This window comes from Periplaneta americana, chromosome 17, assembly GCF_040183065.1.
Source record: "Periplaneta americana isolate PAMFEO1 chromosome 17, P.americana_PAMFEO1_priV1, whole genome shotgun sequence".
NCBI lineage: Eukaryota > Metazoa > Arthropoda > Insecta > Blattodea > Blattidae > Periplaneta > Periplaneta americana.
In genome coordinates, this window is record NC_091133.1 from 2,540,285 (window position 1) to 2,566,511 (window position 26,227).

The following is a 26,227-nucleotide window of genomic DNA, read 5'->3' on the forward strand; positions in this document are numbered from 1 at the left end:
ATAATAATAATAACGATGATAATGATAATAATAATAATAATAATGATGATGATAGTAATAATAATGATGATGATGATCATAATGATGTTAATAATAATAATAATAGTGATAGTAATAATACTACTACTACTAATAATAATAATAATAATAATAATAATAATAATAATAATAATGATGATGATAATGATGATGTTAATAATAATAATAATAATAATAATAATAATAATAATAATAATAATTATGACAGTAGTAACAATAATAATAATAATAATAATAATAATAATAATAATCAATGCATTTACTATGAACATCTACACCACTAATCGCACTGGACTTTGAACCTAAACTTCAGCTTGGACCTGCTACACACCTGATATTTGACTAACAGTACATCACAGTCTAGTATATACAGTCACGAAGCTCAATACGTAGTAAATATGCAAACATTAGGTAGTTGCTCACCACTAGGATCGCTAATATCGGTTCATTACAGGCAATGCAAAATAGTACCGGCACAGTCTATTGTTTCTAGCACCCTCAAAACTCAAGCTTCGTGACTGTATAGAGTAGACTGTGAGTACATGTCATGTGTTAAGGAATTAAAAACAGAATAGAGACATTTACAATCCACGTAAAATATCGTAGTGACAGTGCCTGCCTGTAAATGGGACATGATGTCACGAAAGCTTCACAGACAGTTTTACAATGTTATTTGTTAATGCTTACAACTGCAGAAGTGTTCCAGCGTCGAAGTTGAAGGAGATTGAGAATGGGCGACAAATTGAGCGTCGAGCCCAGGTTCTCCTATGTGTCTTAAATAAATGCAGTGCGCTATAGAGGTTATTGGCGGTTTGGAGGAAATTATGGTGACGATTTATCACAGTTTAAAATTCGCCGACCTCAGCAGGATATTAGTAGATGCAAATAATCAGAACACGCAGCTCCAAAGACGTATTCTACTGAGGATTACATAAGTAAGAGTTTGATAACTTACATAACGTTGGCTTACTTTTAAAAGTTCGTAACTATATTTGAGGAAATTATACTGGAGGGAAAATAACGTCTTATTCTTTATATGCCCCAGCTAACAACTGTTATCTAGTTGTTATTTATAAAATATGGAACCATTTGTAGACTTGTAAGGTGTTATCAGCAGAAGCATTTTCAAAATGTACACGGTAAAAATTCGTACTTAGGATTCTAGAAGTAAGCCAATGATATCCTGGGTTGTACAGCTACTGAATTTAAAGGGCGAAGGAGGGAAGTACAGCTGAGGGTTCTGCGTCGATGTTTACAAATCCAGGCACGATAGAGAGTTGTAGGCAAAATTTGGTGGCCATTTTTCGAAACTGGCAATAAAAAAACTATGCAGCTGAAAGCATATTTATATAAAGTACTACTAATACTACCAGCATTACTACTATACTGCGTAAAGAAACTTCTTCTCGGGTTCGCCTCTCTCCATCCATTTCATCCATTTTTCCTGGTCTCTACACATTCTCTTCATCTCTACCATTGTTTTTCCTTTCTGCTGGCCTATTCTTTCTATTGTATCCTCCCATTTAATCCTTGGTCTTCCTCTTCTCTTTCTTCCTTCCACTCTCATTTCCATCACCTGTTTAACCTTCCTTTCTTCTCCCATACGATATACATGCCCAAACCATTTCAACTGCCTATCATTAATCACCTCTGTTAACGCTTTTCTCAGTTTAACTTCTTCTCTTATCCTGTCATTCCTTATCCTATCTCTTCTGGTCTTTCCTACAGCTCTTCTAAGATATTTCATTTCCACTGCTGTTAATTTACTTCGATGTTTATCTAAGAGTGGTAAGCTTTCGGTACTATATTGTATTATAGGTTTAATTATTGAATTATATATCTTTATTTTTGTCTTAGTGGTTATTTCTTTTTTCCCAACTATTGTATTACTTATTTGATAGTACGCTGATGTTCAGTGGCGGCTCGTGGGTATTGAATTCACGGGGGCTGCATACAAGAATAAACCATGCAACGTACCTTATTTAAAGATTAGTTCCATGCGCCTTGTCTTGCAAACTTTTGAAGCATCTTCTTATTAAAATCCGATATGTCGTTTAACATAGTCTTTACAATGGAAAACATAGATAATGCGGTCATCGGCCCAGGTCAATGGCATTTAAATGTGTTTAAATGAGACAGGCTCATGTCAGTAGATATACTGGGATTTAAAAGAATCCTGCAGGACAAAATTCCGGCACACCGGCGACGCTGATATAACCCCTGCAGTTGTGAGAGTCGTGAAATAAACCATAATTAAATTTATATATGCAGATTTGAACCTTAGAACTATCTAACTGGCGATGTTGTAGTTGGTTGTATAATATATCTATATGATACATCAAAAAATGAAAAAAACTGAGCCAGAAATTTGAATTCTGGATTTTCAAGAGTACGCACCAGGGCGCTTGCCTCATTTATTGTGATGTTGTTAGATGTTTTAGATTCCATTATGGTTTGAAAACATTCTAGCAATGGCTCCTTCTTCTCATGAACAACATTTACTGTTCTTATTTTAAAACTCCATCTTGTTGCCCCAGCTGATGTAATAGCCTTTGAAACACATTAATCTAATACAGACTGTGTGGAGATCGAGAGAAGAGAGCAGGGATACTGGATAAATCAGCAAAAAATATTCGAGCTTTGTAGGCTGTTTTGTTTAGCAGTTCTTTCCATTATGAGATTCAACTGATGGGCACTTAATTTCACATTTCTCCTGAATTGTTAAGGTACTGAACTGAATAGACTGTAAATATTGTACAGAATTAAACATTGTTGCACTTGTTATACTCACAACATTAAAGAAAATGTATTTAAAACTGCGCGCTACTGACAAACTGCTGCAAATTTTGCAGCGCTTGGAAACTCTGGATTCACGGCGAGGGGCAGCAGGGGGAGGGGTAAAACTAACGCGCAAAGCATCCGAGACAAGACTTGCAGCTCCAGGGGAGGAAGTGGCTTCACCCTATAGTCCTTGTCTCTGGTTTCGCTCTGGCAGCACCAGGGGAGGAAGTGACTTCACTAACGATTGCGTGCATGTCAATGAGAGCGAAATTTAAAAAACAATTCGAGCTGCTAAATAGAGACTATATGAGTAGGTTAATATCAAAGACGGACATCTGACCTCAATCGAAATTTAGATAGCCGTGGTTTTTTATACAATTTTTCATGCTCTTTCCAGTTATAGTGAAACCATATGCAAACTCTAACACTATATTTATAAAATAAATTGTGTTAAATATTACAAAGAACACTGTGAATGAAAAAATTGCCTCTAGATCAAAATTATGGAGATGACAGATGTCCGTCTCTGATATTAAGCTACTCATATAATAAATGTATTTCACAACATAAAACGAGACAAGAGCCACAAATGTCTGGGGATGATGCAGCTCCGCAGCCCCCCTTCGAAAGCTGCCCCTGCTGATGTTGCTTTCTTTACCCTGTTCAGTATTTCTTGATCTACTCTTCCATCACTAGTTATTATTGTTCCTAAATATTTAAAACTTTCCACTCTCTCCAGGTTTTGTCCTTCACATTCAATGTTAAATTCTGTTTCCTGTCTATCTTCCTTAGAGATCCACATTACTTTACTCTTGTTGACATTAATCCGCATCCCTTTTCTCATTAACTCTTCGTTCCATGACATCAGCATGTGTTGTAGCCTTTCAGGTGTTTCTGTTATTAATGCTATATCATCCGCATAGATTAACATTTGTAAATATACTGGTCTTAATCTCCAATTTCCCACTTTAGTTCTATGTGTCCTACGTTTACATATTTTAATTATTTCATCCATAAATATTATAAAGAGAAGTGGGCTTAGACTGTCCCCCTGTTTAACTCCTATCTCCATTCTAAACTCTTCTGATAATTCCCCATCCATTCTTACTACTCCCACCATATCCTCGTACGTGCTTATAATAGCATTTATCAATCTTGTTGGTACTTTCCTTGCTTTCAGTACTTCCCAATTTTGTTTTCTAGGGACCAAATCAAAAGCTGCCTTTAAATCAATAAAGGCCACGTAGAGAAACTACACCATAAAATTTACAAACATGGGATATTAATGAATCATTAAAGATCAACTTAAAAATTCATGTTGTTGTTGTTTTCTAATGCCAGGCGTTTGACAATAAAGTCATTTGACCTCTTGCACTCCAATATTTTTCAAAGATATTATCATGACTAGCCACTGAAGCACAGATTTGAGGTGTTCCGAATCCATCTCTTGGTTTGAGTTGCACAATGGGCAGTTAAGGGACTGATATATTCCAATTCTATGCAGGTGTTTGGTCAAACAATCATGGCCTGTTGCCAATCTAAATGCAGCTACAGACGATTTTCGTGGTAAATCGGGAATTAACTGTGGATTTTGATGCAGAGAGTTCCATTTTTTCCCTTGGGACTGAGTTATCAAATTTTGTTTGTTGAAGTCTAAGTATGTAGATTTAATAAATCTCTTCACAGAGTAATACGTAGATTTAGTAACAGGTCTGTAAGTAGCAGTGCTGCCCTTCTTTGCTAAAGCATCCGCATTCTCGTTTCCCAGGATTCCACAATGGGATGGTATCCATTGGAATACAATTCTTTTATTGAGTGATAATAATTGAGAGAGCATTTTAGTTATTTCTGCTGTTTGAGATGAAGGTGTGTGTTTAGAGACGATTGATAGAATAGCTGCTTTGGAGTCTGACAATATAACTTAAAAATTCATACGTCGCATGAAAAACACTGGTCTAAAATATTAAGAATAACAGCATAGAGTTGAACGTGTTATTGACAGGAATATCAAGACTGGCGCGTTGCTATGACAGTATCAACAATAAATACACTTAGTTACGAAGAGGACAATAAATATAAGACACATTACTGTCATGGATAGATTATATCTAAATATCTTGAATATATTTCAAAAGTTGTCAACAAATACAGTCGGAAAAATGTGTGTTATAACCTAATATTACTCGTGCCTAGGATACACTGCACGTGTTAAAGCATAAAAAACAGTAGCAGAAAGATGATTTGTGAAAAGTGTTCAATTTTACAAGCAGAAAAACATTTCAGTAAAGGAAAATCATAACACGAATAGTAATACAATTATAAAACTGAAACTAAGCTGTGCCCCTGGGCACTACTTTGCAGTTAATTTTTTAGTACGTTATTTTACGACGCTGTATCAACATCTAGGTTATTTAGCGTCCGAATGATATGAAAGTGATAATGCCGGTGAAATGAGTCCGGGGTCCAGCACCGAAAGTTACCCAGCATTTGCTGATATTGGGTTGAGGAAAAACCCCAAAAAAACCTCAAGCAGGTAACTTGCCCCCGATTGGGAATGGAACGTGGGCCACCTGGTTTCGTCGGCAGACGCGACGCGCTAACCATTACTCCACACGTGTGGACACTTTGGAGTAGTTCTAAGAACATGGGTACACAGGTATCTGCGACGAAGTGAATACAAGAATAATATTGGAAGAAGGAAAGCCAGTGGGATCCACTCACCTCAGCTTCACACTTTGCAGCAAGAGAAATAGTTGGCACTGCAGTTTCCTCAACTTTAGTCTCTGATGTGAGATCATAGCTGTGGTCCACGTATTCCGTCTTTATTGCAGCCACGTCGAGGTCCACTGAATTCCCTTCCTGCAAAGACAGAGGCACAATGCATATCATAGAATAACATCATTGTTACTAGAATAACATCATTGTATAGAGCACATCTAGATCAGAAAGCATGGGTAGACATAACGGCTCAGTTAGAAAAGCCAACGTACTATGGTAGGAACGATCATGATTTTAAAATCAAATGTAGGAAACAGAAAACGGATGTAGGTAAATTCTCATTTTTAAATAGAACTATAAATGATTGGAATGACCTACCTGCAGCGGTCTTCGAGGGCTGTCCTTCCTTAAGGAGATTCAAGAATAATTTTAAAAGTTGTGTATAAAGTGCAAATTAAAATTAAGGTGACATTCAACATTTAATTTTTTAAGGTGTCATGTATTTATCTAGCCTGACGAGTTTACTTCCTTGGTTTGAATTGTAAATTATTTAAAAATAGCGTGTAAGAGGGCCTTAGACTAGAAATGTTTAGTTTAAATGTAGTTCTGTTTATAAGTATGCATAAGGATGTAATTATTTGACTTATTTGAACTGTTGTATCAGTGAAGCGAGGTGAGTCAGTGAAGTTATGGTTTTACAGTGCAGTGAATAGTTCAGATCAGTGATAATTTATAGCATCAATGAAATGTGTTCTATAGTGTCAGTGAAATGTGTTACTGAGTGTCAGTGAAATGTGTGCTAAAGTGTCAGTGAAATGCGTCATAGTGCCAATACAGGGAATGAGATGAGAGTAAAGTGAAAGACTATTGAAACTTATATAGGACCTATACATAATTATGTAGGTTGTATTGTAAAATTAGGTATTTTATTTATGTTTTATTATTATTGCGTTAAATTGTATTGTGTATTCTTATTGTATTGTGTATAAAATTGTATATGTGTTGTAAAATTGTATTGTGTATTGTAAATTTTATTGCGTATTGCTTATCATTTTATTGTGTACTGTTAATATTGTATATACCACTGCCACCGAAATAAATACATACATATACCGCATATAACAATTTGCAAAAACGTGACTCTAGGTCTTGTTACGCTCTGATCCTCATAAGACAGACTTTGACTGCTACTTAAGGCAGATGCGAAATACAAAATTATGAAAATAATCAACACTGAAATAAGAACAAGACGCTAACAGCTGGATTAGATAGACAATAGGAAATATTAACCACTACAATTGAAAAACATACTGGACTTATGTGTCTGCAGTAGATTCGTTAATTAAAAGGGGGGAGGAAATTCCTGTATTGTGATTGCACATATAACATTACATATGGTTTAAATTGTAAGTAATTACTCATGATCCTCTCTTTTCATCATAGTCCCATATTTTTACCTGCCTTCATAATAGTAGCCTACACGCACAACAGATTTGAAGAACAAAATGGTTTTTAGTGTCTCGTGGAATAGTGATTTGTAGACTATTAACATTCCCAATGTAATATTACTCCATTAAAATTCCCACTACACGAAAGAGAAATATAATTATCATCTCCTGAATTGGAATGGAACATCTGTGCATGCATCAAACAATATTTCAAATAGACTGAAATGTGTGAACATCGGATTTTTTAAATTGAAATCAGTGGAAAAAAAGAGAAAACATCGCATAAAGATGTTCAGGCTAACATGAGTGACAGGGCTGACTGTTTTATTCTATTCATTTGTTAAGTTGCACCTAAATCAGTCCCAATATTTGTATTCGTATGTTATCCATCATGTCGTTTATTCTATTTTCGAACTCACGCCATATAAAAAAAATTTAAAAGCTCAAACTTATCCTATCTCCAAGCACAACATTAAGACACGCATTAAGAACTTAACGAGTTTTATGGATATATTTTAAAATGAAAATCGTTTCTTCAAATACAACATATCCTCCTGTGGTTACAGCATCTTGCAGCTTGCCAGTGACAGAAGGAAGTGGTAAAAGGCATTTTCTTCAAATATTAAACTTAAAAACCATATCGCAGTTCAAATTTAGGCTATCCTCAAACAGATAATAAATGGCATGCTTACTGCACGAGAAGTCACTGCAAGTACAGTTGTATAGGATGATGTCCGTGACGACAAGAACCTACACATCCCATGACCTCCACTCACCTTAGCTTCACACTTCACCGCATCAAATACAACTGGAACTGCAGTTTCTTCGAGTTTTATATCTCCTGTGAGATCACAGTTGTAGTCTATGCAGTCCTCTTTTATCGCAGCCATGTTGAGGTCCAATGAATTACCTTCCTACAGGAAGGAGACATTATAGAGGGTAAGTGTTAATATTATACATTAAATATATTATATATTAAAGTACAAGTATCCAGATATTGATCAAATTCCAGCAGAATTAATACAAGAGGGTGGAAGGGCATTATCTAGCGATATTTATAAACTTGTACTTGCAATTTGGGAAAAGGAAATTATACCACAACAAAGGAACGAGTCCATAATCATATCTATTTTTAAGAAGGGTGACAAGACTAACTGTAGTAACTTTCGAGGAATATCACTTTTGTTGACGTCCTACAAAATTTTGTCGAATATCCTTTTGAGAAGATTAACCCCATATGTAGATGAAATTATTGGGGATCATCAGTGTGGTTTTAGGCGTAATAGATCGACTATTGATCAGATTTTTTGTATTCGACAGATATTGGAGAAAAAATGGGAGTATAAGGGTATACAGTACATCAGTTATTCATAGATTTCAAAAAGGCATATGACTCGGTTAAGAGAGAAGTTTTATTTAATATCCTTAATGAATTTGGTACTCCCAAGAAACTAATTCGATTAATTAAAATGTGTCTCAGTGAAACTTCCAGCAGAGTCCGTATAGGCCAGTTTCTATCTGATGCTTTTCCAATTCACTGTGGGCTAAAGCAGGGAGATGCACTATCAGCTTTACTTTTTAACTTCGCTCTAGATTATGCCATTAGGAAAGTTCAGGATAACACAGAGAGTTTGGAATTCAACGGGTTACATCAGCTTCTTGTCTATGGGGATGACGTGAATATGTTAGGAGAAAATCCACAAACGATTAGGGGAAACGCGGAAATTCTAGTTGAAGCAAGTATAGCGATTGGGTTCGAAGTAAATCCCAAAAAGATGATTATGTCTCGTGACCAGAATATTGTACGACATGGAACTATAAAAATTGGAGATTTATCCTTCGAAGAGGTGGAAAAATTCAAATATCTTGGAGCAACAGTAACAAACATAAATAACACGCGGGAGGAAATTAAACGCAGATTAAATATGGGAAATGCCTGTTATTATTCGGTTGAGAAGCTTTTGTCATCTAGTCTTCTGTCAAAAAATTTGAACGTTAGAATTTATAAAACAGTTATATTACTGGTTGTTCTGTATGGACTCTCACTTTGAGAGAGGAACAGAGATTAAGGGTGTTTGAGAATAAGGTTCTTAGATAAATATTTGGGGCTAAGAGGGATGAAGTTACAGGAGAATGGAGAAAGTTACACAACGCAGAGCTGCACGCATTGTATACTTCACCTGACATAATTAGGAACATAAAAACCAGACGTTTGAGATGGGCAGGACATGTAGCACGTATGGGCGAATCCAGAAATGCATATAGAGTGTTAGTTGGGAGGCCGGAGGGAAAAGACCTTTGGGGAGGCCGAGACGTAGATGGGAAGATAATATAAAAATGGATTTGAGGGAGGTGGGATATGATGGTAGAGACTGGATTAATCTTGTTCAGGATAGGGACCAACAGCGGGCTTATGTGAGGGCGGCAATGAACCTCCGGGTTCCTTAAAAGCCAATAAGTAAGTAACTAAGTATTATACAGCACAACCCTGAATGCTTCCTTCTCTATTATGGTCCTCTGCACTAGATCTGCATCGAAGTGTGTAGCGCAACTCCAGGCTTTATGAAGTTCAAGTTCGAATGACACACAGCACTCCATTAGCCATCTAGGCCCGATGCGGACGAGAGGTAAAATGACTCTGTGACGCAGCGTCCCACTGATGCACGGTTTAGAAGTACAATGTTCTAAGTTGCCAATACACACGTGGTTCCCGGGACGCAGCGTCAGGTAAAGACAGATGGCAGTGACGCAGCGTTAATTATCTAGTTGCGTGTTCTGCCAGAACGCGGCGTCACCGCTGGCTGCTGCGTTCTGGCACTTCATTGTTGACTGTTGTTCAATACACACTGGACTCGCGTCTTTATTACGCTAGTCTGCATCGGACCTAAGCAGAGGTATCTCTAATTCATTCTTTTCTGTCGTAGCAGGGGTTGTAGACACAGTCCTCCACAAATCCAAAGAAAAGATAGAAATGGCGATATGTCACGCATTCTTGGGGGAAACCTGAATGGCGACCTCCTGCCTCACCTAATGCTGACGTAGTCATTCTGTAATAGAATGAACTCTTACAAATCGAATTACAGAATTTTAATTTTTCCATAAGAATTTTGCTGCTTAGTTTGTAGATCATCAAAGATACATTCTCAAGCGTGCATCTCAGCAGGTTTCCACCGACAGTGAAAATCTCTCTGAGCGTGCTGTGTCCACAGTTAACGAGGGGAAAAATAAAAAAGATTATTCATCATGAAGATGGCATTCCATACCTTTTTTATGATGATGTCAGATATGACCTCACTGGAATGGACACAAAGACTTTCACAAATGAACTTCAGCATAGTGTGATCCCATGCCAGTCTGATTAAGTGGAAGAACGTTTACATTCCCTTCGAGCTACTAAAGCTGTAAACAATCAACATTCTTGAGTACATTTGCAGAGTAATAGTTTTAGGAACAGCCAACATTTAGGTACTTATAAAGCGTGTGACATACGGGCAAAATAGAAAAGGGCGATCGCATCTTCAAGATCTGTTCATGAGAAATGCAAATCAGATGCTTTGTGGGACCTGCAAGTTATGTAACAGTTAGGAACACGGATAAGGAAAGTGAAGTTGGCATTGAGGCCTCTTCTGCAACAAGAACGTAAATGCAAAATCTTGAATTTGAGATCCAGGCCACCATACATTATTTTAGATCTCGCATAACAGCATTGCGCAGAATGACATTCAACTGTTTCTAAGAAGGCGCTGTGTTTGCTGGAGGAAAATATGTTAGTAGGGATTCACAATATGTTGGAAACTGAAAAACGACGTAATGCATGTTAGGTTGTTATTCCATGGAATGCCTCGCAGGAACTCAAAGAAAAATAAATACGTAAAAAAGCAAAGTAAATGGGAAGTCAATAACATTCACAAAAATATGTAGTTAGGCTACTCGTGCCTCAAGAACATTAAAACACTATCGTCCACCATTGTGGTGCAACGGTTAACATGCCTGACCGGAAAACGAGCGGACCAGGTTCAAATCCCAGTTGGGGAAAGTTACCTGGTTCAGGTTTATTCAGGGACTTTCCCTCAACCCATTAAGAGCAAATGCTGGGCAACTTTCGTCCAGGACCCAGCATTATCTACCATCTTCATCTCACTAGATAACCATAGCAGTTGATAAAGTGTCATAAAATAACAAATGAAAACTAAAACTACCGCAAAGCATAATTTATGCGTCAAAACAGGCCTAAGCATGATTAACATAGAAAGTGTTCTCTGCAGGAAAAGGGCATTTGCGATGTTGAACAGGAACTACTGACAAAATCGGGAGCAGGCTGCAAAAATGATATTTATCTGAATGCATTCCTTCGCTGTCAAAGGAATCGAAATTTGAAGATAAATATAAGTATGGAGTCGTCTGGAGTGAGGTGTTCTATAACATACTGTAGACATTTACAAGATATCTTCCTTTCATAAAAATTCTGCTACAATAATAGTGAAATTATTTTAAAGTCAAAGATTAGAAAATTTCACTTCAATATAAGGGAATGTACAAAAGAGAATCAATGATAATAAGGCAGGTATTCTCAAAATCTGGCACAGGTGCCAATTAAAGAAAAATAAATGCGAAATATAGAACATTTCTCTAAGGGATAACAGCGTAATCTTTTTTGAGAGTTCTTATTGATGAATGGGTTTGCGACCTCGATGTGGTATAAATCCTATTAAGCCTTTATTAATTAATAATCTTCGTCTACCTAATTGTTCCCACTGTTACATCATAAAACTCGATAATTATCTCTCGGGTCTTTTTTACTCTTGTAATTTAGACCGTTAATTGAAGTCAACGAATTTTTATTTGTTACCTTCAAATATCTGTTTCAAAAATGTCGAAATAGATACCAAATAGCTTAGATGTCACAATATGCCTCACCAACAAACTAATGTGGTAATGCACATCAACAACTGCTCTTCACGAAGAAGCAGATCACGTAATGTACGTCATGCAGAGTAACATAATTAATTAAATTTCTTTAGTGGGTTTTTGTAACTTGGTTATTTAACGATGCTGTATCAACTACGAGGTTATTTAGCGTCGATAAGATTGGTGATAGCGATATGATATTTGGCGAGATGAGGCCGAGAATTCGCCATAGATTACCTGACATTTACCTTATGGTTGGGGAAAACCTCTGAAAAAAACTCAACAGGTAATCAGCCCAAGTGGGAATAGAACCAGCGCCAAGTGCAACTCCGGGTCAGCAGGCAAGTGCCTTAACCGACCGAGCTACGCTGGTGGCACTGGGTTATTTTACAACGCTGTATCAACAGATCATGTTATTTAGCGTCTGAGTGAAATGAAGGTGATAATGCCGATGAAATGAGTCTGCGGTCCAGCACCGATAGTTACCCAGAATTTGCTCATATAGGGTTGAGGGAAAATCCGGAAAAAACCTCAACCAAGTAACTTTCCCCGACAGAGATTAGAACCTGTGCTGCCCGGTTTCACGGTCAGAAGTGTTAACCGTTACTCCACAGATGTGGACACTTGATTATTGTCACAGTCTCAACTGGAAATAATTTAATGATTACATTTATATTACTAGCCGTACCCGTGCGCTTCACTGCACCCATTAGAAATAAATATAAAGTAATTACATAATTAAAATAGGACATTTGATCCAGGGAACATTCGTGTTTGATATAAGGATAAATCGTTTATTATGTTACTTAATTTAAACTGTATTTGCATAACTAAAATGCGATCATTTTGATCCAGAGACCACTCATTTGGTCATAAAAATTATTTTTGGAAATACAGGAAACGAATGTACAGAATAGCCTATCAAGTTTTCTGTGCCTAAGAAGCTATTTTAATCTTACCTGTCCTCGATTCACTCAGACGTTACTGTAATAACATTATTGCAATATGTCCATCTAGAGAAACTACACTTTCCAATGGTGAATTAATAATTAATTATACAAATCAGTTAATTTAGCTTCTGATATTACTTCATACAAACACAGAAACATTATTTGTAGGCTATCTTTCATAGCTTTCGATTGTTGCTGTCCAAGGCCCCTTATAGACGAAGTCATTTGTTTTTTAATTCATTACACGGCCTTAGATGGCAGTTATTTTAATTTTAAAACTCATTTATCTCATTAAATATCAGTCCTATCAAAATTTTTCAAGGAATAAAACTTATCGGAAATTATTTTTAAAGAAATTTTTGTTATGTAACATTTTTCACAAAAATCAATAATAAGCGAGATATTTCGATTTATTTAATTCAGGCCCCCTTATAACCCCCCTTTTAAATAATGTATTTTGAATGCCATATAGCCTAAAATCTAAGTTACAACGAACTTAATTTATATTCCAATTTTCATCGATATCCGTTCAGCCATTATCGCGTGAAAAGGTAACAAACATACAGACAGACAGACAGACATACATACATACAAACAAAAATTTCAAAAACGCGATTTTCGGTTTCAGGGTGGTTAATTGTATATGTTAGGACCAATTATTTTTGGAAAATCGAAAATTACCAGAAAAATTTCGGCTACAGATTTATTGTTAGTATAGATTGAATGCAAAGCACGAATCTGAACAGCGAAATGAGCGATTGTAACAGATTAGGAATATTAAACATGACTTCAGCCAATCATAATTTATGTCTTGTACAGAAAGTATAAAGATGTCCTGTGTTAGCTAGAGATGAGGCTACGATGGTGTACACTGGAGCTATATCTGCACTATGCCATGCAGGTCGCTACTCACTCAGAGCAAAATTCAACTCTTTGATCTTACATACTGTATTCATTAAAATATATAAGACACTACGAAAGTACCATGATTATAAAAAGCATTTTGATTTAAGGTTATCTTAAAAAGGCAGTTTAAACAAGCGTCCATTACCAACTCTTAAAGTAATTAGAAGAAACAACAAGCATGTAATGCGGGACATGAAGGACAACTGGATAAACAACTCTAGATTTTTCTTTAGTCTATACACAGTACTGTAAGTCTGCTAACCATAAAATAGGAAATATAACCTTATGTCAGATTATACATTGTCAATCACACCATACAGAGAAATTAAAGAACTAGTGACTTTCAATTTACCTCTGATAAGGGCTTCTTCTCGTCTATATCAGCGTTATCACTGGACTGTATAGCCAACGGGTCAACCCCGGGTTCCTTCTTGATCACATCCATTATGACTAAAACAAATATTTAAATATCCATAGAATATAAATTGCTGAAAGGGACTTATTCACAGTGATTACAATACACTATACAAGTGAAATAACCATGCAGATTTTCAGAGCAAATAGCAAATAGCTCATATGGTATGTAACAAAAAAGTGTAATACCACATTGGCGGATGGGTGGGTGGGTGGGTAGGTAGGTAGGTGTAGGTAGGTAGGTAGGTAGGTAGGTAGGTAGATAGGTAGATAGATAGATAGATAGATAGATGGATGGATGGATGGATGGATGGATGGATGGATGGATGGATGGATGGATGGATGGATGGATGGATGGATGGATGGATGGATGGATGGATGGATAGATAGATAGATAGATAGATAGATAGATAGATAGATAGATAGATAGATAGATAGATAGATAGATAGATAGATAGATAGATAGATAGATAGATAGATAGATAGATAGATAGATAGATAGATAGATAGATAGATAGATAGATAGATAGATAGATAGATAGATAGATAGATAGATAGATAGATAGATAGATAGATAGATAGATAGATAGATAGATAGATAGATAGATAGATAGATAGATAGACAGACAGACAGACAGACAGACAGACAGACAGACAGACAGACAGACAGACAGACAGATAGATAGATTTATTTGTTCCATAATATTCTTACATTTGCTTTGCAGCATAGAATAAAGAACATGTCCATGTCCGATTCTTACGTTTAACAATAAAATGCAATACATGTAAAATGGAAATATGAAATATGTACAGAATTAATACCTTAATAACAATAATATTTTATACAATGTAATATGTTTACCATTTAATATTATTATAATATTTACACAGTACTGTGAAATGTCAAGAATTCATCTACGGAATAGAAAGTGTGAGATATTAAGTAATTTTTTAGTTTTGTCATAAATAATGCAGGCTTTTGGCTATGATTCTTAATGTCTTCAGGAAGACTATTGAACAATTTTATCGCCATGTAACGTACTCCCCTTTGAAAGCATGATAAATTTGATGATGGCGTATGAAAATCATTCCTTCTGCGGGTATTTATACTATGTATGGCTGAGTTAGTTGGAAAATTTTCTTTATTACATAAGAGGAAATTTATTGTAGAGTATATGTATTGATTTGTTAAGGTTAGAATCTCTAATTTTTTTTTAAACAATCTACATGATTCTCTAGCCTTTGCTCCAACTATTATTCTAATGGCTCTTTTTTGTAATAAGAATATATTTTTACTATCTACAGAATTTCCCCAAAATATTATTCCGTAGGACATAAAGGAATGAAAATAGGCAAAATATATTGTCTTTAAGGTACTGCTGTTTAGAAATTGTTGTAACGACCTAATTGCGAAGCATGCTGAGCTAAGTTTGGGGGTTATTTCTTTGATATGATTTTTCCAATTTATTGTATTATTAATATGCAAACCAAGAAATTTGGTTGTTGATGTTTCTAGTAGAGGTATATTGTTGATAGTTGTGTCCAATGTTTCAGAGATTAAATTTGAAGTAGCTTTAAATTGAATTATGTTAGTTTTATTAATGTTTAAAGCTAGTTTATTGGTTGTAAACCAGTCATAAATTTTAAGGAGAATTGTTTCTGTTTTATATTTGAATGTGGCAAAGTTATTGTCTGTAATTATGATACTTGTGTCATCTGCAAATAGTATAGGATAACCTATTGCTTTTATTATGGGGCCAAGGTCATTTATAAAAATTAAAAAAAGAAGAGGCCCTAATATAGATCCCTGTGGGACCCCTGTATGAACATTTCCCCATGTTGAAGTAGATTTAAAGGAGTTATTAAATGCATTGATTTCTACTTTTTGTTTTCTGTTCAGGAGATATGACTCAAACCACTGATATGCTATGCCTTTAATACCATAGTATTCTAATTTTTGTAGTAGAATTTTATGGTTAATACAATCAAAAGCTTTGGAGAGATCACAGAATATCCCTCCTACTTGTAATTTTTCATTAATAGCTTCCAGAATTTTATCAGTTAAATTAAACGTCGCTTGCTCAGTTGATTTATTCTTTCTGAATCCAAATTGTTCCGGAATGAGAATGTTGTATCTATCAAGATGATGATATACTCTCTTATATATAACTTTTTCGAAGATTGGTAGAAGGGATATGGGCCTGTAGAGTTCGGGCGAGGCTCTGTCCCCTTTCTTGAATAAAGGAATAACAACTGAATATTTCAGTCGCTCTGGAAATACACCATTAAACATTGAAAAGTTACATAAATAAGACAGGGGCTTGGCTATTATTTGTGAACTGGCTTTTAATATTTTACTAGTAATTTCATCATATCCCGAGGAATTTTTAGACTTTAATTGCTTTAGAATTGTAATTATTTCTCGTGAAATTGTTGGAAAAATTTGAATATTTGGGAAAGTTACAGGAATAGATATTTTCAAAAAATCGATGGCATTATTATTATTATTATTATTATTATTATTATTATTATTATTATTATTATTATGTGGGATGTTTAGGTTATCAGTTATTGAGAGAAAATGATTGTTGAATATGTTCGCAACTTCTGTTGCATCTGATGTTTTTCTATTATCTGTTACAAGAGTGTAACCCTGTTCTTTACTTCTACACTTTCCACTTTCTTTTTTTATTATGTTCCAAGTTGTTTTGATTTTATTATTCGAGTTCAGAATAATTCCGTTATAGTAAAGTTCTTTGGCTTTTAAGATTACTTTGTGTAATATTTTAGAGTACTTTTTAAAGTGAGCTATTAATCTGGGGTCATTACTATTTCTACTTTGAATATAGAGAGACCTCTTAGTTTTGCAAGAGACTTTATGCCTTGTGTAATCCAATTGTTTTTAGATGTTTGAGAATTTTTGTACTTTACAGGAAAACTGGATTCAAAGATATTTAAGAATGTATTATGAAACACATTGAATTTACTATTCATATCACCATTTTCATATACTGATTCCCATGTTTCATTTTTTAGTTTAGCTTCGAAGTCCCTTAAAGATTCTTCATTTATGACCCTTAACCTAAATTCATTCGGGTGTTTTGATGCAGGAATGCTATCATTTCTTCTTATTAGTTGAGCATCGTGGTCTGAAAGACCATTTATAATGGGAACTGTGCGGTAACTATCTAATCTATCTCCCCTTATAATTATATTATCAATTGCAGAAATCGATCCTTTTTGTATTCTAGTTGGAAAATTGACTGTATGTATTAAATTGAAGGTTGCTAATAATGTGTTAAATTCTTCTTTTTTAGTGTTCTCAGTGAGATAGTCAATATTTAAGTCCCCGCAAAATATGTATTCTTGTTTTTTTTTTTTTTTTTTATGTATGTGTTGTGTTTCCTCTGAAATAATACATCCACCTTACAAAGTAACACGAACTGTAAAATTGTTCATACTTATAAATACACTCCTCCTCTAACCACTACTGAAAAGAAGTAGTGGTCGCACTCTGTTAATTCAAACAGCCGATACCATGCGGCGCTAGTGCAGAGTTCGCTCAGTCTGTACCGTGTGTAAGTACGTAAATACATTTAACGTAAGTTGCACTGTTTACCATTCGCTCCATATACGTACGTAACTGGCATTGTACTTATAACAGTAAGACTATTTGAAAGAAAAACACATTCATATACATCACACTGTAAAACAAATAATAGTTTAATATGTAAAACTTAACTTAGGGCTGCTTGTAGGCGTGCAGTATGTGCTCACCAACAGTTACTTGTCCGACGCTTTGGAGAATTTACGAGATGATTTGGCGGCTCTCGGAGCTTGGAGTTCTCATCGGATTTGTTTCGTCCGGAAGAAGAACCGACATTTCATATAGTGAAAAATTAGTTTCCGTATGATATCCATGGCATGATCCAAGCAGCATCCTGTTCCCGGTGGCTAATTTACAATTGAGGTAATACTGACTATGCACTCGTAAAATATGTCGCCCCACATTCCATCGCTCAATTTTTCTTTTATTGTCTTTTCTGTTTGCATAAGCATATGAAACACGCTCTTCGAAGGAGAGTCAGGAAGGAGATGTCACGACCAGATCCGTAATTTATTTCTGTAAGTGTAGAATACGGTGATTTGTGTCCAAGATGACGGAGGGAACAGGCACATTGGTTACATTGAATAAATTTAGAACTATTTTTCACCACGTATCCAGCCAGGTGATATATCATATTTCTCTGCGAGAGTAGATGAATTTTCTAATTCTGGAATAGCACTTTCCCAATCTTGAAATTCGGAATCATGTTGAAGGACAATTTTTTGTTTAAGATTTTTTTCCGTCGATGTTTTTATTTCTTTATTATGCTGTTCTACATTTCGGGCTAGTAAACGCATTCTGTTCATGAAAGATATCAAGGGCGCATCCGATTTTGGTTCGCAGTTCCCCCAGATGACAAGACCTGTTTTATAGGGACGTAAATGCATTGCAACATATGTAATTGGAGGAAATCAATAGTTGAAGGATGGTCGTCGCAGCTCAATGATCGCATGATTGCGAAATGGCGTTCCAGGGGATCTTGATGTAATTTTGCAGTTAACAGATATCGGAGCCCTTTGCTCAAAAGAAATTCACACAATTCCAGTGTACTTTGAAGAGAAACTCTCAAAGATTCCATGGTTCAGTCAGATGCGAAAGTATTGTCCGTAGTGATGATGGAATGAAGAAAATTGATGAGGACGGTGTGAGAATTCGAACCTTTATAGAGACCTTTAATTGGGGATACTTGAATTTAAGCACTCTGCAACTTGATTTAAATCCCTTGTAAATTGTTCAGTGCTTTCGCTGCCTTCGAAACCTAATGTACAAATTTCTCGATAAAATTTCAAGCCGTTGGCTATACTGTTGCTGAAGATCTGAAAGGCTAGTCTTGCACTCATTTTTTGAAAGGAAGAGGTTCTATATGTGCTGAAGACAGTTTAGGACACACTTTAAGCCCTTTAGATGCTGAAGAATCTTCATTATACAGCAATTTATAAAAACTGAAGTATATTAATTCGTTCTTATAATAAATGACGTTTTTACAATTAAAATTGTTTCGTATACATTTTAAGATATGAACAAAGTCAGAAAATGCCCATAATTTCCTTTCATTGTCTGCAGGATTTAAAATAAAACACTTAGACTGACCCATCTTTCCAATTATGCCTAACGATTTCCTAACTTTCTTATTTGTTTGGCTTCCATCACATGTAAAGCCTACAACTCTTGCTCCTGCTTCCTCCAGTTGCTAAATTACTTGGATGAATATTTTTGCAAGAATATCCCCAGGTGCAGCATTCCTACTGGCATAAATCGCGACGGGTTGCATCCAGCTTTGCAAGAAGGGAATAAACAGGAACACCAAAGCGTGGTTTGCCAGTTGATGTTTAGGAGTCTCTGGTGTTAGATCCCCGAAATCAACGAAGCCATCTACTTTAAGTGTTGCATTATTAAACTGAATTTCTTCCCTAAGTTTCATTTCATCGAATATTAATACATCGTATTTATTATTTTCGTCTTCATCTTTGTAGCACTGTGCAATAGCATCAATGGCGTATGGATTTACCCCATAGGGGCATTTAAGTCCCTTACATAATTTTCCTAGGTGTTTTTCAGAAGGAAGTGGTGTTATAAACAATGTCTGTATCCTTTAGGTGATTTTATTTTAAGCAATAAACTTTCTAGAATGAATTCACTGCTGTACCTCATTCCATTAGGATTCTTAATATTACATTTTTCTAACATGGTATCTACTATTTTCTGCTTTTTACTGAGACCTGCAGTGTCCTTATAATGCAATTCTGTACTTTTAACTTCGCTTTCTAAAGTGCTGATTCTAGCTTTGGCTGATGACATATAGACCTTAGCGTGCGTTAACTTCCGATTTACATATCTCAGTTGGTTTTTAAATATGCTATTTATTTCTGAGGATCAGAAGCTACAGTTAGTTCTTTATTAGAAGAAGAAGAAGAAGAAGAAGAAAAGAAGAAGAAAAGAAGAATAAGAAGAAGAAGAAGATTGAATATCAACATAATTTGGTTCACCTCTTGTTTCCGGAATATCTGTCATTCTTCTCTCAGGAAGATAATCTTCATCCTTTCGCTTTCTTTTATGAGGAGTTGTGGATTCTTGAATTTTTCGTATTGGTCGTTGTCGGAATTTCATAAGCGTTGAAAGGTACTTGGGCAGTTTCGGAAAAATATGAGGAACTGCACCTGGTTTTAATTTCCACTTCAGTCTCGGCAATTCAACTTTTTCGTTATTCACAACGAACGCGTCTACTTTAACAATAAAATCGTCTGAGAAATGAGAGTTACAAATAGAACTTGTTCGCGACAATGGCCTGTCTCTTCTTGGGATCGCCCTTGCCCATTTATAAAATTCGTCCTTGTCCTTGGGAGGGGTGAAAAAGTGTTTATTGGCTGCCTTCCCACCATATCCCGCCCTACAACCCGGAACAAAACACGAAGGCATTGCTTCAAATATAACACGAGAAAAACATAATAATCCCGTCCTTTAATAAATAAATCGTGAGAGCTACTCACTTGTCACTCGTGTACGAATAATTGCAGATTAGTTTATTGGCACTTAAAGTATTTAACGCACTTAATTACACTAAAAAAGCAAACGAAATGAACGAACACACTACTGCTTCTTTTATGGATATTCGCTTCCAACTGAGCAATACCGATCGCAGCGCCACTAATTCTCTTGGTCACCGTCGACAATGCTGAACAGATAGGAGTGCGCACATTTCTTCTTTCTATTCGTTATGACTGAACTATAAACTTATTTATTACCAAGAGGTATTGACGCAATTAACGTACAAATGTATTTACATCCTTTGGTTCTAGTCAAGGCCTACGTATCATATATGAAAAAAAAAATGTGACTGCAAATTCCAATTTCGCATAGAAATAAGGGTCGAAAGTTGTGTGAAAGGGGCCGATAGAGAGGTGCGATCACGAGGGATCGCTCCGTCGTGGAAGGGGTAGCGGCAGAGAGGGGCAGCAAATACATCTCATTTCTGTGCTTTGTTTCCTTATCACAGACAAAAGGCGAGTTTTGGTAAGGTCGAATCAATGACAGGCTAGGTTAGGTTAGTCTAGACTTTTGGTATGCCTTGGGAGAAAGAGCACATTCTTAAACAATTGTCAATATATGCAAGGCATAGCAAAACCTAAGCTAACCTTACCTGTCACTGATTAGACCTTAAGTTATTACGAAAACTCACTTTTTCCTTGTGATCGGTAAACAAAACAAATGAGATGCATGTGTTGCCCCTCCCTTCTACCTCTCTGACGAATTTAGGATACAACTTTCATTGTTATTTCGGTGCGAAATTGGTGTCGACACTCAATTTTTGTTTTGTTTACGGTAAGTTACATATAACTCGACTAGAAACCAAGTACGGGCACGTAAATACATTTATACCTCAGCGTGGTAACGATTTGTAATGAAATAACAAATAACAATTCTAAATTCAGAGGATGATAGATATAACATCGAAACTAGTGAATCATGTAAAATAACTTCATAGGCTTAATTTAAATATTGACGGAGTGAAGTTGTTATATAGGCCTAAGTTAATAGTTCATTGGTGTCGAATTGTGATGTAATAGATATTTTTTCAACAAGGGGATAATCCAATATAACTGAAATGATAATTACACCTAAGGAAAAACTTGCAATATTCACTTACATAGCCTTTCTCTATTAAGTATTAGGGCTAAAACTAAAATGAATCACACTTGAACGTTCACAGTGCAGAATACATCATTGGAGTGATAGGGCAGATTCTATTACGATCAAATAAGCCTTGATCACGGAAAATAATCGAAGGGGTTATTATGACTAATTTATAAGCTACTATGAAACCTATCTGAAAAAAATAGAATATTAAAATCACTACCGTACGTATCTTTATCGATAGAGACGGTAGTGATTAAAATATAAAGGGTATGGAATCCCCATTATTGGATCAATACGTCTCCGGTTTATTCATTTGTAATGTACTGTTATACACCTACTTCATTATTAGGAAATGGCTTTCGTTTTTACACATTTCTTTTATTTTGATGTTTGGATCTCATACAATAACTATCCGTTATTCGATCTTGAAACAGTACTTGAGATCCCATACCTCCAATTTGTGTCAGAGTAGCATATTGAGCAAAATCAGATCCTGGCTGTAATCGGAGAGGATATCAAGTCTATAAAATTAATTTTGGAAACAGTGGCGTAGGCGCATAGCCAGCAATTTAACACGGGAGGGGACAAATTTTTGGAACATCACTTCTTCAATTTACCTAAAACTTGCGTGCAGGGGTGAAAGCTTTCGCAAGGGGGCGTTTACCAGGTTTGAACACCCACGTTTGAACTAAAAAAATTGACATATTTATATTTGAGTATTTTTTATCCGTAATTGTTTTCCCTTCTCTACCTAATTCATTGTCAGAGTAACAAAATCTACATCGCCATAAGGCATAGTTCTGCTACCCCTCCTTCAATATAATCCTTGTACCCTACCTACCGCCTACCTATCATATACAAATACTGTTGACTATATATGTATAATATACTATATATGTAGGCCTGTATGATTATTGTGTAAATGTAATATATGACACAAGCATTTTTTATTAGTATACAAAATTAAACAGAAGTTAAAATTTGTTAAAAATAGAGAGGCTGTGAAAAAATTACGTTTCAAAGATTTTATAACGATATTTAAGAATATTATGTTCTATTTACTTACTTACTTATTTACTTACGGCATTTAAGGAATCCAGAGGTTCATTGCCACCCTCACATAAGCCCGCCATTCAGTGGCGGTTCGTCAGGGAAGGGAAGGGAGGACCGTCCTCCTCACATTTTTCTTCTTTTGAAAGTAAATACCAAATAAAATATGTGCCTTGAAATTCAAGGAAGATTCGATAATTTTTAAGTTCACAGCTATAAGAAAACCTCGGTTGAACGAGTTTTAAACGATGCGCGCTCATGTGCTGCTAGATAACTGTGAGAAAGATGCGAGATTGTCTGTGTGGAGGAAAGTCAATCCATTCCTCCTTTACTGCAGTTAACACACATAGACAACAGCACACTAGCGGCCAGAGAAAGAAGCAGAGTTTTAAAGCAAGTAAATGAACGGAGAGGGAGGAGATCCTCCTCTGAATCAGCGCATGGGCGGGAAATAGAAACCGACTGGTCGTGCAGCAAGCTCGCTACCGCTGCCATCTAACGATCTTGCATTCAACCAGACTGTAACACATCTAGGAGGAGGCACAACAAAAACAGTTTTAACGCAACGCTATGAAAGACACCATATAAACTTTTTTTCAATTATAAATCAAAAATATTATTCATTGCACTTTATATAAGCTACTATTCATGGTTTGAAACTTTCAAGGATATTTGAAAGTTAAAGTCGGGTTTATATAAAACAAAGAGGAAGTAGCTCTACGTTAGTATCTCAGATCTTTTTGGCCCCTGAAATTCACTTCCATTCATTGTGTACTAGACAGGGCAATAGCCAAGTTGTCAGTTTTGTACAAATATATTTGAAATTGAAAGTAGGTACTCCAAACTACATTATTTTTAACATAAAAAATTAATTGGCCACCGGCAACTTTGAACAATAATGGTAGTATGACTTTACAAGAACTGATATTCTTCAAAAGCATGTAATACTGAACTTTTAAAATGTACATATGGCAACACAGACCACGTGGGTGGGTGAAGTGTTCTCGCTTTCCTCAGATTATTTATCATTCCCATTTCCGCGATTCCGATTACGTGTTAGTAGCTATAGTCTCTTCCAACACGTGTGATGCTGTAGTGTGCGCGAAAAATGCTGCGAGGTGAATTTCCTTGTAATTGTTAATTTGTGAAATTATTCAACAATGAATGGAAGTGAAAACATTATATATTTTGAAAAAATTTAGGAAACTCAGTTTACAAGAACAGATTATTGCTATACAGAAAGGAAGACCAACTCCAACGCTACCTGGCCTTACATGTATGCATGTGGCTAATTTGTAGCATGTTTCATGCAAGAAGGTGTCATTTCGTCTTGTTACCTTCTTTCCTCCTCTTAAGAAATACGCAGGAGCCGCCACTGGTCTCTATTCTGAACAAGATTACTCCAGTCTCCACAATCATATCTAACCTCCCTCAAATCTATTTAAATATTATGGTCTATTGGAACATTAATAAATATACCGTAACATAATAATAATAATAATAATAATAATAATAATAATAATAATAATAATAATAATAAACAAAATTTGAAATACTGATACAGCAATGTAAATTGTAAACAATTGACAAACTTCTGCGTAACCCACTGCTTACCTACAACATATTTAAGATGCAACTCTATCCCATTACCTTCTGGTCTAGTTGCCTTGTAAGTGGTGCCTTGTTGGTGTCACTTGTGACGTTCAGACCTGTCTTCGGACAGTTAACTAACTAATCATTAAATACTGTTTAATTCTATGAATTTTAAAATCAATTTAGACTCTCTAAATGTTGTTATAAAGCAAAATCCATTCTCCAATCATTGCACAGTGAACTAAGTACCTATGAATAGATTCCGACCCTAAGTAAATGTATCATAGTTATTGTTTCGAGAATGGGAGCTTTATAAATTCTATAAATTCAACAGTCAATTAAAACAGCCTGTCAGCAGAAATATAAAGGCTTTGTTTTCCAACTATTGGACATTGTCGTTAGAAACAGTCAAACAATACATATATTAGGCCTATCTTTCAGTGCCGTACCGGTAATACCAATCGTGGATGATGGGTTAAATTTCTACAATATTTTTATTTCAAGCCTTTGGTAGGCCTATGTGTTGAATTTTTCTATGAGTGAGCGGGCTATATTTGAACATTCTGCTGCCTGGGTAAGATTGCCATACGTCCTGAAAAAGCGGGATTTTCCTTAATTTTAGTGCATGAAGAAGTGTTCCGCTCGATTTTGAACAAATCGTCAAATGTTCTGAATTTTAAGATTGATTTAATATTTTCACTGTGGGCAGGGACTTTAAGAAGAACGAATACAATTTATTACATTTCCTCTGTTAAATACTTATTGAAGCATGGTTACAAAGCTGATGACTGAGTAGCAATCAATCAATCAATCAATCAATCAATCAATCAATCAATCACTCAATCACTGTGTTTAATAAAGTTCGTGAAAGAATAGTGAATGAACTTGACTCTGACAGTAATTTCATGCAAAAACTAGCGAGTGATAGATGGCTGGAATTTTTCAGTTCTTGTAAAAATAATGAGCAATATTCAGAATTACCAAAGATTGCACAGTTCTGTTTCTGTTTGCCTGCCCATAATGCATGTGTGGAAGGAATCTTTTGTATCATGAATACACAATATATTCTGGTAGTTGACAGAAATAGGCTACAAATTGAACCCATTAGAGCAATTCTAATGGTTCAATATAATTTTAAAGACATATCATGCTTGCAATTCCATGAACATCTGTTGCAAAGCAATGTGTTGCTGAAGAAGATTTCATCTTATGACTGGTACCAGTATGAGATTAAGAATGAAATAACGAATTGAATCATAAATTCAATTGTATAATTGTGTAATTATGTTATTTGTTGCACACTATAAAGTTTCTGTGTATTTTTATGACAATATTTAAAAAGATTAAGTCGCAATTATAGTATGTTGTATTAGACGGTGGGAGTTCTGAATTCTTGCCTCACTCCTATGGCAACCCTACACCCGAGCAATTTATATTTTGCTGTCCCGTTCTTTAACCTTCAACTGGTACAGTGAGGTCTCACAGACAGCAGGGTGAAAATCCAATGAGATATTTTCGCGACATATGAAGCCACAGACACGTGCACTCATCTACCTTCTTTTCAGCGTATCAGCAGTCTGTGTAAGGAGTGGCCATGTTGTGCTTGCTTGTATTACTGGTTTATTGTGCTTCTGGTTACAGATGGGTCTCACTGACTGCACATACTAATACTGTTGGGT

The 26,227-nt window shown here is 35.6% G+C and overlaps 1 protein-coding gene across 11 annotated transcripts in view; it reads right to left on the minus strand.

Annotated features, from left to right (window-relative positions):
* The window catches only part of LOC138693484 (zinc finger protein 233-like), an 81,259-nt gene extending 59,234 nt beyond the window's left edge, over positions 1-22,025 (minus strand). For 7 of the 11 annotated variants that reach the window (XR_011330337.1, XR_011330332.1, XM_069817478.1 and 4 more), the window contains exons 1-4: positions 20,258-21,909; positions 14,103-14,200; positions 7,763-7,900; positions 5,542-5,679 (exon numbers count right to left, since the gene is read on the minus strand). Coding sequence is in view for 5 of the 11 variants with exons in the window: in XM_069817478.1 (XP_069673579.1) it covers positions 5,542-5,679; positions 7,763-7,900; positions 14,103-14,200; positions 20,258-20,687 (804 nt within the window). In the remaining 6 variants the exon portion in view is untranslated. The other 4 variants (XR_011330335.1, XR_011330334.1, XR_011330333.1 and 1 more) reach the window with 4 other exon arrangements.
* Between the last annotated feature and the right edge of the window lie 4,202 nt (positions 22,026-26,227).